Source organism: Saccostrea echinata, unplaced genomic scaffold (assembly GCF_033153115.1).
Source record: "Saccostrea echinata isolate AGI-Se365-2 ecotype Australia unplaced genomic scaffold, CSIRO_AGI_Sech_v1 ptg000004l, whole genome shotgun sequence".
In the NCBI taxonomy this organism is placed as follows: domain Eukaryota; kingdom Metazoa; phylum Mollusca; class Bivalvia; order Ostreida; family Ostreidae; genus Saccostrea; species Saccostrea echinata.
This window is the reverse complement of record NW_026889753.1, coordinates 5,689,122-5,702,700: the sequence shown is the minus strand read 5'-3', so window position 1 is coordinate 5,702,700 and position 13,579 is coordinate 5,689,122. Positions and strand designations below refer to the sequence as shown.

At 35.5% G+C, this 13,579-nt stretch overlaps 2 protein-coding genes across 10 annotated transcripts in view; both read left to right on the top strand.

The window, feature by feature from the left end:
* LOC133179069 (ras-specific guanine nucleotide-releasing factor RalGPS1-like) overlaps window positions 1-1,663 on the top strand; it is a 36,746-nt gene extending 35,083 nt beyond the window's left edge. For all 9 annotated transcript variants that reach the window (XM_061313781.1, XM_061313786.1, XM_061313782.1 and 6 more), the window contains one exon: window positions 120-1,663. In XM_061313781.1, the coding sequence (XP_061169765.1) occupies window positions 120-149 (30 nt within the window). In that variant the 3' untranslated portion in view covers window positions 150-1,663. The remainder of the gene's footprint in view (window positions 1-119) is intronic.
* Window positions 1,664-5,284: 3,621 nt separating this feature from the next.
* On the top strand, window positions 5,285-8,821 carry LOC133179071 (uncharacterized). The gene is made up of 2 exons (XM_061313791.1): window positions 5,285-6,017; window positions 6,728-8,821. Exons 1-2 carry the CDS (start codon window positions 5,390-5,392, stop codon window positions 8,050-8,052), a joined length of 1,953 nt encoding a protein of 650 aa, XP_061169775.1. The 5' UTR covers window positions 5,285-5,389; the 3' UTR covers window positions 8,053-8,821.
* Window positions 8,822-13,579: the final 4,758 nt, after the last annotated feature.

Below are 13,579 nucleotides of genomic sequence, written 5' to 3'. Positions count from 1 at the left end.
ATTAATTAGTGCAGTATTAAGAATTGCAGTTAGCAATTGATACCGCATAACTTATTTTGTGGAAATGTTGACTCGCTTAATTTGAGAGAATTTTAGTTTTAAATTCAATTACATTTTAGACTCCTGCCAACCTGATGTCATTTGACTGATCTTCCAAACATACAATTGACTCTGTCTGTGATAATATGGATCTCCAAAGAGCTTGACAGTGCTCAGTGTTATGCCTCAGCGATTTTGCAAACTGTTTGGCAAAATTCCCTGCTCATTTGATAGCAAAGAGCATTGCAGGAACCTTAATAACAGGTTTCCATCTTGCCAAGGAATAGTCGAAGCCAGATTAGCCAACTGAATATTCTACAAAAAAAAAAAAATTGTGCCAAACACACCCATCCATGGTGGCTGGGATCACTCCATGCTGCTACAAGTAAAATCTCAGTATTCTGTAGACTGTGTAGATTGGACATTCCAAGAGGTGCAAACAAAGTGGTGTTTCTTCAACACTACAGATTAGCATTTATTGCTTGAATGGAAACTCAACAAGTTGCCATAGACTCTGCCAGTTCTCACATTCCTCATTCATTTTCCTTGGAACACTTATTTTTATCTAGTCTTGCAACTATTTTCTTTTTTTCTGACATTCCAGAAAAGATTTTTTTTATAAATTGTTATCTGCACTGGTTGTCCATTATGAATAGGCTCATGAATAAGATGTCCATGATAATTTCTTTTTGAACAGGGTTTATATTCCATAAAGCTTCTCTCTAAATTTTCAGATTTTTCGTTGACAAAAGTGACATTTCTTTGAGTTTCTTACCTGAAATAACTGCCACCTCCCACACCTTGTACCTAGAAAGACATCTTAATCCTGTGTGAAATCAATGCAATTTTAAACTGCAATACTTTGTGCTTTTAAACCTCTGCCTAATGAAAGGGGTTCCTAGTCAGTTATATTAACTATGTAGCATGTTTGTTGATAAGTTAATTTTTGAAAGAGGTGTAAATTTTAACCTTACTTTTATTGCTGAAAATTATTTTTAGAAAAATATACTATTTGTACACCATTATGTTTTATATTTGCATCCATAATTACTGACCAACTTCACTGTGCTTTTATCTTGGCTGCTGATTAAGTATTGAGGTGCAAATATTCATGATTTAAGACAAAGCCAAATTGGAGTTAAATATTTGGAATGAATTTCGTTTTAAAATGTTCTTGGATATTATATGTGCTTTAATCATTAGGAGCTAAGTATGCAACACAAAATTATAATTTGAAGAAAATACTTTGAAAAAAAAAGTTTTTTTAAGATGCAAAATCAGCGTTTTTTTCTTACAAGAATTTAGATGCCCAGTAGTGCTAGTTTGTTTGAAATATTTTCTTGTTAAATGAGAAAACAGGGGAAAAAACTGTGCAATAGGTTGTCATGCAAAACTACATGTGTTGCTATAATATTTAGTCAAAGAAAATTGTTTAACAAAAAAATAATTCAACATTTTTGTTTGACTTTTGTATTTGCAATGTGCATTATTCCTCAAGCATAATTAATATTTTAATTAATCATATGACTCATTATACATCATGTTCATAACAATAAACTACAAAATGCTCATATAAAAACAAGAAAATGCATAAAAATGATGAAATAAAAACTGTTAAATATTATTTTTTTGTTTTTGTTTGTTCTATTGAAAATTTTGTATATACATGTGTATATATATAGAGAGAAGGAGAGAGATAAGGGTAAACAGAGAACATGTATATGCAAACTGCAATAAAGCAACTTGGAAAGGTTACAGTACATACTGCATATTTTAACAAGGTCTCTTTTATAGTGGAATCAATGGAGGTAGACAAAAATCATACCCCCAGAAGAGTACCATTCACGAAGATGTAAATGGGTGCTTGTATCACAAAAAATGTAGAGATTTACAAAAAGCTTGTGTAATGGACTAGAAAAAACAAAAGATTGCTGGATAAATGTAGATTACAATATCTGTATAATTACCGTCAGCCATTACTGTTTTTTAGGTTAATTAAAACAAGCTTGCCGATTATATGAAAACGTATTACTATAATAAAAATTTAAAGTTAAAAAATGTTGATTAAGCAAGTTTTTTTTGAAAATTCAGTTTAAATATTTATGATTTTTAAATGTTGATTTAAAAAAAAAATCCCTAAACAAGTGATTGATTTATTACCATGTACATGTATTTCTGTTTAGGACAGTGGATTGCATTTAAATACATTCTGTGTTTCTTCTTTTCTCCTACAATGTAAAATTTTGAAAGTATCAAAATAATTTGAAAGTACTCTTTTCTTCGTTTAAAAAACTAAAATAAGGGGGAAAAAAGGAAAGCGGATGAAAGATCGCAAAAAGTGCTAATTTTGAACATTAACGTTTAAGATAAAAAATATAAACATATTAGACCTATAGACATTGCCATATAATCGCGACAATGTTTGATACACAGTGTATCATTTCCATGCATCAGTTGCTTGCAGTCTTCTCCCCGCTGGAACTGTTTAAGGCGTGTTCAATCACTGTGCAAGTTTCAATAATGTGGAATTAACCTGTTGGAGATACTCCCTTATTGAGTGGCGGACGGTCGGAGTGGAGCGGGTACAAAGCCTGCGGTCGCCGTTGACGTGCAAAAACGTCAGAACTGGCGCCATTATGAAAAGTGAAAATTTTGCCGCCCCAACTAATCTTGATTTTCGATACTTGAAAATCGAATTAAATGTCAAGCTAACAACTTATCCATAGCACAATGCTTCTAGTTCACCAGACACGTTATATAAAAGCAACATTGGTAAGTACAAGAAGCATTGTACCGTTAATATAAGATGTGACTTACACATTTAATTCGGTTCGCTTGCATCGAAAATCGACCCGAGAATGCCGCCTACTGTTGGAGGCGGCGAATACAGGACGCGGCGAATTCTAACGTTTTCCTGGACCGTCAAATATCAAAGTCGTGAATAACGCCTGGAAAACGTCAGATATTTCGGACTGCATTCCAAGAAGCAAGACAAAAATTACAAGCTCAACAATTATCTGGTTAATCCAATTAACAAATGATATGTACATGTATCAAACATTAAGAAGTGTGAATCGATAACCCCCTCCATACCTAAATTAAGAAAATTAGTAAGAGCTTATAATTTCTCCAAAGTATGAGATTTCCAAGGCGTTTAGAGATAGGCCATGTACGCTATAATGAAAATACACTTGTAAGGTAGAAACTTGTGTATTTTAATTATACATGGTCAATCTCTAAACATAAGAAGAACTACAATCTGCTGGCATAGAATGACATCTGAATGTGATTGACTGGGGAATCTCATATTTTTGAGAAATTATAAGCTCTTAGTAATTTACTTCAGGTGCATGTGTGTACAATCACTGTGCAAAGTTTCAAATTAACGCGCTGACTTCAACTTTTCTGTCGTCAACTTCCCTTGTTATATAGCAATATACCCCTATCACCTGCATATGGAGTTTATGTCTCCCAGTTGATTGGATACGCAAGAGCATGCTCTCCGTACGAACAATTTGTAAAAACGAAGCAAGCAAGTGACAAACAAGTTGATGAAACAAGGATATGAACAGTCTCGTTTGAAGTCATTTCGCAAGTTCTGTGGTCGATACTATTACCTTATCGGCAAATACAATACTAGTATATCATTAAGAGGAATGCTGACCGACGTTTTTCTTATTAATTGTTAGCCCTTTTTTTACACACTGAATTGTCTACGGACTTTTCCGTTTGCCCGATCATGACAAGGAGCACACGGCGGTGTGTGACCGATAGGCAGGGGATGCTTACTCTATGGCACACCTGATCCCACCACTGATGCTTTTGGTACGTTGCCTATGTCCTTAAGCTTGATGGAGTCGGGGAAAAAAATTCAAGTTCAGCAACAGATAAAAGAACATTCTATTTTTCTGAACTAATCTGAAACATAGACGTATATAGGAGAGAGTACGTGTATGTCTGAAATAGGAAATTCACTCAAGTGTAACGAGCTTTTTGGGGTAGTGGAATAAGACAAAGTAACTGAAAGAAATATGGCGGAATATGACGAATGGGTATGGGAAACAGGTCATACAACATGAAAATATTGCATGTTCCAGAATTCATGTCAGCTTTGATAATCTCATGGAATTCCTCCCACTCTTTAAAGCACATATGATCAACTTAGTGTGCGTACTTACTGTCTTCCAAGTGCAAGGCATGTTCTAAAAACGACTACATACTTCATAGTTAACTGAAGCAAATGACTCGCAGCTTTGTTAGCAATAATAAAAGTTTGAGAAAGAGAAGAAAAGCGATCGGTCTCAACTATAAAATAAAGGAGGCCTATAAGTTTAGACTAAAACCTGCTTCTGGAATGGAAGAAAATGGTGGAAAGGTGGACCATGTGGAATAAACTTATCTTCAGATAAAGGAAGCTTAGAAACGCTTGAGGCAAACTTAGACTAGCGGCTCAACTTCGAAATGAATGATGCGTGAAAAAGAATGGAAGGACAAGACGGTTGTACCAGCATAAATTTTATAGATTGATCAAGGAACAATTAGAAAAAATAGGGCCTGGTATATAACATGTATATTAGGCTTGATGGTATATAACTCGACACACGTGACAATTAAAAAGGGATAGCAGAATACTTGACAGTCTACCACACCTTCAGTCAAAAACAGGAACCATCATTACAAAAACCAAGTCCGACGAATGTGGCAAACTCTTGATTAAGAAAATATGTCAAATCAGAGCACAATCCATGAATATACATGTATGAGATCGGTTCGCGTCAGCTTATGTCTTCTTAGGAATGGATAATACAGGATGAATGATTAGTGATCCAATACGTTCAGAGGTAACTTGTTAATATCAGTTTTGAAAATGATTCTTTTGTACCATCTTCAGCCCCTGTATACTTTTTAGATATGATCTAGTTACTACAAACAAAAATAAGCAGAGGACCATCGGCATGGCTGAGGACATCATCAATTTTTACTGATGGAAACCTCTCTACTCAGAAAAGGTGGGTCAGGATCCCCTCGACCCCCCCCCCCCCTCTTTACCTATGCTTCATAATTACATTATAAATCTTTTCGTTTACGAGTTAATATTGTTTCTTACTTGGACCAGTTCATAGTAGCGGGTATGGCGATTCAGTAGCATGTGACAGCCAAGACACATGATTTAAAAATAAATTAATGGTACGTTTAGGCTTTCGTAACTGTCGTATGGACTTCCAAAGAGAAAGTAGACAACATGGCCGAGTTAACTACAAGAACCCTCGGTATCTTTTGTGATTGTATCGATATTTTGATACAGGAACACGAACCAACAAAGACAGTGTTTGAAATAATAAGATCACGAATGGTACAATTTGTAGAAATACTAAGAGAAAAGTCAAAAGGCGAGGGTGACGTGGCACAGACTGGAAGCTCGTATGATGGCCTTCATTTAAGCAGACTGCTACAACTATCGTCTGGAAAACATGTTTTTTATCCACCAATCGATTTCGATTTCATGATGACGTATGTTAAGTACAAAATTCTTGACAAGTCTGATGACAAATCAGGAGCAAACGAAGTGAAATCGTTGGTGGAAACTTCTCAAGATTTCGCTATCATGGTTCCTTCTTCATATCCAGGGTATGTTAAATTACTTATCACTGAAAATGGAAAACAGCTTATCAAAAAGCCAAAGTGCGAATTTGAGAAATATATTACGGAAGACGGTTACATTCCGAACTTTGTTTTTAAAACAAAATTGTTTCCAGGGCAATATGATAAGGTCGAGGTTCTCTATCAACGCGAAAATGCTAAATACGTCACATCCGGTCCAGCGTTGTCAGACTACAGTCATGAATCGGATGGATATTCCTACGACTTTGTTCATTCTTTTCCATGCTTAACATGGCCTAATGTAGCTATTAACTGGACCCGTCGAACAAAGCCAACAGGATGGCCATCAAACGAACTGATCAGGGAAATAACCAAAGGTAACATTTAGCTGCCTATAATCATGCGAATTATTCACGATTACAGTTTTCCTTTTTGAGCCACTTTGAGGAGGTATAATTATTGTTTCTCATGAATCACTGTATTTTGCATCCACTGTTAGTGAAAGGATTGGCTATGCGCCATGGAACTAGAAGGGATTGATTGATTTTTTCGGTTTGTTAGAGCTTGATGTATTAGCAATAGCAGTACACTATCTAGAAAGCCCTTTTTGGCTAAATATATAAAGCACTGCTTGTGAAATCACGTTGCCTCTAAACTCATTTTTTAGAAGTTCGACAGTGTCTTTCCTGGTACAATGTTGCCGGGTTCTCTCCACAGACAGTATAAAACTGTATGCTATCATATCAATATTTTTGAAAAAAGTGTCTCGATTGGTGAAAAACAATAACGGCAACAAAAAGGAGCAATATTTTAGCTATCCTTGGGCTTAATTGATACATTTGTATAGTAATAAAAATTCTACATTCATGATATATAAATAACTCTAATTAATCAATCTATTTTCTTCAAGAGTTCAAGAGATGGTATGTTTTGCTCTCTATTACCAAATACATATTTTCTTCTTGCTCTGAGAAATTGGCACTTTCACATTTGACACGTAATATTTCATTTTATTGGATGCTTTGATTTACCTTATTTCTTTTGCTACCGAATTAAGCCAGAGTACATGTATGCACAATGTTTTTAGATGGATGTGGCGTTGTTCCTATTGGGCATCACCTAAGTGGAGAGGCCGATCTAGAGTGGAGAATTTCCTACAATTCTGCAGAAAGAAAGTTATCTCGTTCACTGTCTCCAAGACAACGATCTTGCTATTCATTGGTGAAATTCCTATTGAAAACGGGACTTAGCCAGACTGCTATTCTGACGTCATACCATGTCAAAAATATCATGTTTTGGTATTGTGAGCAAATGTATGGAGTTGACGAGTGGACGGAGGAGTTGCAAGGACAGCGAATTCTTGATTTTATTGACTATATAATAAAATGTCTGGCTAATTACAACATTCCTCAATATTTCCATCCTCCAAATAATCTCATAGTACACAGATCCAAGGACGACATAGACAAGACACAAAAAGAAGTCGTCCTAGTGAAGGAAAGAATTTTTCATACCTTTGTTCTGACGTTATGCAAGCAACAGTTTTTTGACAAAATGAAAGGGGTGTCTGAACGCGGGGAAGTAGAAAACATGCTTCTACTGTATACAACGTTTGTACAAACTTTATATAAGCTTGGATTTATGAATATTCAGCAGCCAATCGCCGAGAGATGTTTTTATAATGTTGTTTCTCTCAACAGAAGTGTTCGATCACTTGTAAAGGTTGCTTCTCCTGCCTACTCTGCGCAGTCCGTACCCGAATTGCTCAAATCATTTGGTTTGGCATACACCCGTGCTGGAGAGACGGAAAATGCTTTAGCCGTTTATGAAATCATGGTACGTACTGACAAAACAACAGTAGAATCACAATATCCAGAGGTTTATACAAACATCGGTTGTTTATACAATTTGAAATACAGCACCTCAACAAAAGAAAATGACAAGAGTACTTTTCTATCACGGAGTGAAGACTATTTTCAGAAAGCATTAGGACTGATAAATGACTCTCCAAGCCTACACACAGCGTACGGATGTTTTCTGCTGTTCTCGAAATCCAATCCGAAACTGGCAATTGAACAATTTCAGGCATCCCTTGCTATTTCAAAACCGCGAACAGAGGACGATATGATTGTACAGCTTGAGTTACCTAGTCGGTCAGAAGTTAAGCCATTAAAGTCAAATATGGCGGGAAAAGTTGCTTCCTGCTATTTGATCTGTGATTGCATGATTAAGGCAGACGATATTTACGAAGCAAGACGAGTTGCGTCGTTACTAGAGAAGATTGTTAAAACATCTCCAATGAAACAAAAACAATCTGATTTGCAAATTTGTTCCCTTGTTTATGAAAAATGTGGTTTGCACGTGAAAGCAGAATTGGTTAAGAACGAATCAACTAGGTACGCTGGCATGTAGCCGGTGAGGAAAATCGATATGACGTCAAAGCTTACTCTATTACGTCCCAGCCCCAGGATCGTGATAAAGATATATATAGACTTAAGTAAAATTTTCAACCGGCTGTAAAATGTTTATTAATTATTGAATTAATATCTAAATTTGCAGATAACAACACTTTTGTGAAGCAATATTGAAAAAAAAAAAAATTTAAGTTTCTACAAACTGCATTGATTGATTTTGAAGTTTGTCTCTGTAACGGTCATAATGGGACCACTGTTTTTGAACTCTACGGAGACAATTTGCATGTAACCCTTGAGGAGACAATTTGCATGTAATCCTTGACAAGGACCGTTATTTAACGTACTCATCCAATGTACCACAAATTAAAAAACGCATGTAAATGTAAATATACACAATTAAACAAAATACACTCAACTATATGTAAATATATACAATTAAGCATTATGTACTCAGTAAGAGGTAAATATACACAACGATATGTTATTGTTAAAACGTGCACGTATACAAACAAACACTTATATATAAATTTGTGGAATCGTTGTTATATAGATGCTATATGTTAACATATGTTAATTGTTATATAGACATGCAGAGAACAAATAACCAGTTTTCTAAATGTTATGGGTCTAGTCACAATATCTACACATAATGATACTACTTTCATAAATGCATTTCAACACATGTCTCTTGTAAATAATATAAGCAACACAAAACAACAATTGCTTTTTTAAATCATATTTCATAAATAAATTGAATGTTTGTGTCAATTCAGTCCTTTGGTTATTTTACCATGTCTATAATAAACGATGTTTTATTTCAGCTGTGTAGTTTTAAAACTTTTCTTATTTTGTCTGTTATTGTAGGCTTAAAATCTTCATTCTTAACTCTAAACGATATTCTGTATTTTTTCTTCATCCACTTTTTACTCACATTAAATTTGTAAGTCTCCTAGAAAATACCAATGCATACATGCCTTGAACATTTCGGTAACAACATGACCTTATCGACGAGTACTGACTTGACAAGGTACAAGTTCATCACGGTCTCTCATAATCCCATCATTAAGATTATGGTTAACTGAAATCATAAATATAATTATTATTATTTAGTAAAATTGATACAGTTTGATCTTTAAAAACTAAAGTGGCCCAGTGTCTACTTACCTTTTCTGACCAAATTCCTACAACTTTCTATATCATTCAATGAAATTGGTCTTTCTGTCTGAGTAGAAATCTTTCACTCTGCCCTTGAGAGATCTGAAACGACGGAAGGTGTTGATAAAGGATGATGTGCTCATTTCTTTGATCACTTCTATATGAACACCACGGCATGATAAACATGCAAATAGCACATCGTTTGAAATTCATAGAATCAACAAGTGTTCAGCGGGTGACCACATTCCAGGGTTCGAAGAGGTGGATGCCAACATGAGTAAACTATGGACAAGAAGTCGTCCGTTCCTCTTGTAAGTCTGCCATCTTTTGAGAAACAAAGGTGTCACAAAATCAACGACACTTTACAAAACCAGACAGAATCAAATGTACCAGTCGTTTGCAGCTTTGGATCCATTATCTTGCAGCTCTGATCGCTTCGGCAGTCAAACGACGTCCTTGATGATGAATAATTGCATGCTAATGAAGCACCAAAGTTTTGCAATATGATGTTGATTGGGAATAAGAATTGGGTTCTCCTTTCCCAGGTTAAGGACATACGCAACGTACCTTACCTACTGATAATTTTTCAGGTTATTCTTAATTTAAAATTATAGTACCATTAGATGTTCGTAGACAAAAAATCAGCATGCATTACCAGGGGTTTTGAATAGACATTTATTGATGAAAATTCTTGTATAATTCAAAGAGAAATATACAAAAATTACTAAATATATATTTTAGATGTTTTTTCATCCTATTTTGTATTAGAAGAAGTGTCCAGCACCATATATAGACATTAAAAGAGTAATACACATGTCTTTCAAGTACTACTGGAACAGGAAAAAAGACAGTAAAGTTCAAACTAACTTGCGTATGTCCTTAAATCTGAATGATGAACATTTTTGTTTCTTTGTGAAATTCTGGTTCTTTGGTTACTCTAGATCTGTTCACTTGGGAATTGCTTCTGATGAAACAACGTCACAATAGCTTTCATTAACTATAGATTATCCCAGGTAGAAAAATTTAGAAAAACGAATCGAGTTTAATATCTCAGATGAAATTTGAGTTTTGCTGAAAAAACTTTGTCAAATTTCTTTTCTTACTTTAAGGGTCGATGAGGGGGGAAAGCAGTCTTGGTTTTCTTCTGACGCATTTCTTAACTTCAGCGGGAAACGGGAAAAGAGATATATGTCCATCATCAACGTAAACGTTCTTGTACTAAACAAATTCACGAACATAACCATCACCGAAAGCTGATGCTTAACAAAGGCCATAGGCGGCCACAGCTGGAGATGGTATATTTCCGAAAACGCGAGCTTTCATACAATATCAATGGTTTTTGAAAGACATTATCTTCTTACTTGAAGAATCTGAGATACTCAAGATGTTTTTAATGAACACAGAATCTGCTGAATGTCACCACTGATCCTATAGCATTTCTCTTGGAAACGCACGGGGTTTCCCTCAAGATTGTTAGTTAAGTTTGGTCCAGACAGTAACACATTGTTCAACGAAACTTTCTTGTACACAGCCGACGAATCGAAAATTCCTCGAATATAATCCGGCTTTTTAGAACTGTACTCTCCAAAAAGAGCTAAATATCAGCATTACCTGGATATGTCAGAAAGAACAACATCCATACCCCGCTCGCTCAGACTATCGACATGAATGCAAAAAAGTATGCTCTTTATGATGTTTCTGCAGACCAGTGTTCAGGATCTGAGGTACATTTCCAAGTCTGTGAATAATTGTTGGGCATTAATGTTTAAGAACCTTTGAAAAGTAGCAGAGAGGACCAACAATCATCAGTATTCTTATGAAACTATCAGAATTTTGCGGTCCTCAACAAAATGTCCAATCTTTATCTTGTTGGCGAATCGTGTTGGTAAGAATATGTCATCATCATTGTTCTTGACACTGTTGTTCTGACACATTTGGAAAGATCGTTCATCGTTTATCATTGAGAATATGCGTTTTGTTTGCATTCACTTCCTTGTGGAACGAACTTTACCAATACAAACTTCATTAATGACAACCAATCCAAATGATAGAAATTGAGCAGAAGGCTTACTTCTGCTGCCATTTATTTGATCGTGCACCTGATGTGCATTAGGTGCGTAACGTCCAATAAGAAATTCAATATTATATCACGAACAAGGGGAGATATGAAGGATGCGATGTGCTGTGGAAGCGGATGTGATTGAGAGACATTTGAATTATGTATTTCAAGATGTTTACTTGGAATTGAATCACATTCAATAACTTCATGTTAGTTGAATGACATTGTTCTATTCAAGAATTTTACACACACTATCCGTTCACACAACGTCCATTGAATGTTGAAACACCGGAGTTTGAGATGAGTCTTACAATCTCCAAAAACTCCAAGTAGTTCAATAAAGTTAGGGGACACTAAAGTACAATTGCTTTGGCCATCAATAGTAGCATATGCGTGGAATTATTTTTTGGATTTGAAGTAGAAAACACATCCTCAGGAACTATTTTCCCACTTGAACGACGTCCACCAACAGAAGTTCCTCACAGCCGAGTAAAACAATCACGAGAACATAAATTCGCCAATGGACTGTTGATAAAGAGTTTTTACATGCATGAAAGCAATAAAAGAAATAAAAGTGAATAAGCGCATTTTCATTAAGTGAGTAGTGTTTCTCGAATTACGCGATTACCTCGTGTATATTAGGGATGTACAGTAGTATCCACTGCTGTGACGATTTCCTATGTCATTATTTGGTGATTTCCTTCTGAGCCACGGCATCCATTCAGTGTATGTCCAGTGTTATGCAAGTTGGTGAGGAATTTTCAACTTTACAAGCGACGACACTAGTAGGTCTAGGTTTGCTGTATGTAACATTTGTATCCGACGTTTGCTGGCATATAAGTCCTGGGTCATTGTGCAATTCACCCATTTCACGGATAAAATTTACAAAGAATGCAAATGGAGGAAAAGGCACATAACTCCGTTTCTTATTCCCAGCAGCTTGAGTGGTCCACTTATCTCGGTAACTTGCTAACTATCGGCAGTAATCCAGTCGAAGAGTTGAAGTAGCTGAGGAGAAGGATAAACTGTGGATTTGCCATTGCAGATGCAATTTCTCTAAGAATGTCCACTAGATCATATACTAATAATTTGGCATTATCTCTATTTGAGAATTTTGGAAGCAAGTATAGTTTCTTTTTAAGAGCATACTTAGTATTCAATCATCTCTGGTCTTCCGAATCTATCATGCAGTCTGTTCCAATCCTAGATGTGAATCATGGGTGTTTGCGGAGCGTAGTTAGGTGAAAACTGACTACTCTGGGCCCAACCGTTTCACAATTAAGAAAGTTAATCTCCTCAAACGGCGTAACACCAAGTTTTAATAAAATACTGCGAAGTGAAGAACTACAAGAGGTGAAAATCTTTGGACGATCATCAAAGTTTGGGAATCTTGAGAGAGGAAAATCCTTGCACAGCAAAAATGTTTAAAAGTCTGTCATTGCAAAAGTATTTGACACTGGAGAAACAGGATTTGGAGGAAAAACACACGTGGCATTGGATTTGAAGGAATACAGTAGAATCCTTATTAAACGTGAGTAGTATCACAAAATAACTCGTAAAATTCAAATTGCGAGATTATGAATTTGAGAATGGACTGTTTATAAATACATTCTTCATGAATTTCAGCAATATAAAAATAAAATCGATTTTTATTTTGTTTCGAGAGTGGTGCTTCTTGCGCGAAACGAAGTGACAATAATTCTTCGCGTATATTTAGGAATTTATAGTAAATATTTGCGGCACAGAATTTGGAGAAAGATACACAGCTGAATTTTAAGAGACAGGAGGTTGATAGGTACTCATATGATTAAACATACTGATTTGTGTTTTGTGTATCGTGTTCGATGGATTCGATAAACTATTCTCAAAACTTGGTTGATTCTTTTCAGCATGGCCAATACCGTTATCTGTCGAGTAATTCATTATAAAAGCACTGGTCAATTATTCTTTCGTAGAAGCAGAAGATCTAGGTTTTTTTTCTTCCGTTAAATCTGCTTCCGTTACTATATTAAAGTGATTTGGGGCAATTTTTGAAGTCTCAAATTTGACTTTAAAAATACTAATCTAATGGATCGTCTTTTGATCAACCGTATTTGTTTCTTAACATGCATTCTATGTAAGCACCAAAAAATTTATAGGGCTTGGAAACGACATATCTCCGATTTTGATGAAATTTGCACCACAGGTGCATCTTGGCACAAAACTAGCAAATATGGTTTTAGAAGTTTCACACGTGCACCCGGTTGCCATGGAGACGGATCCATAGAATTTGGCCATTTTTGGCCCTTTTTGACCAAATAAAAACATGAAA

Excerpts from the sequence above, each read along its gene's own strand:
- LOC133179071 (XM_061313791.1), top strand. The coding sequence starts at position 5,390 with ATGGTACAATTTGTAGAAATACTAAGAGAAAAGTCAAAAGGCGAGGGT. Across the intron at positions 6,018-6,727 it reads GATCAGGGAAATAACCAAAG|ATGGATGTGGCGTTGTTCCT; the intron begins GTAACATTTAGC and ends CAATGTTTTTAG.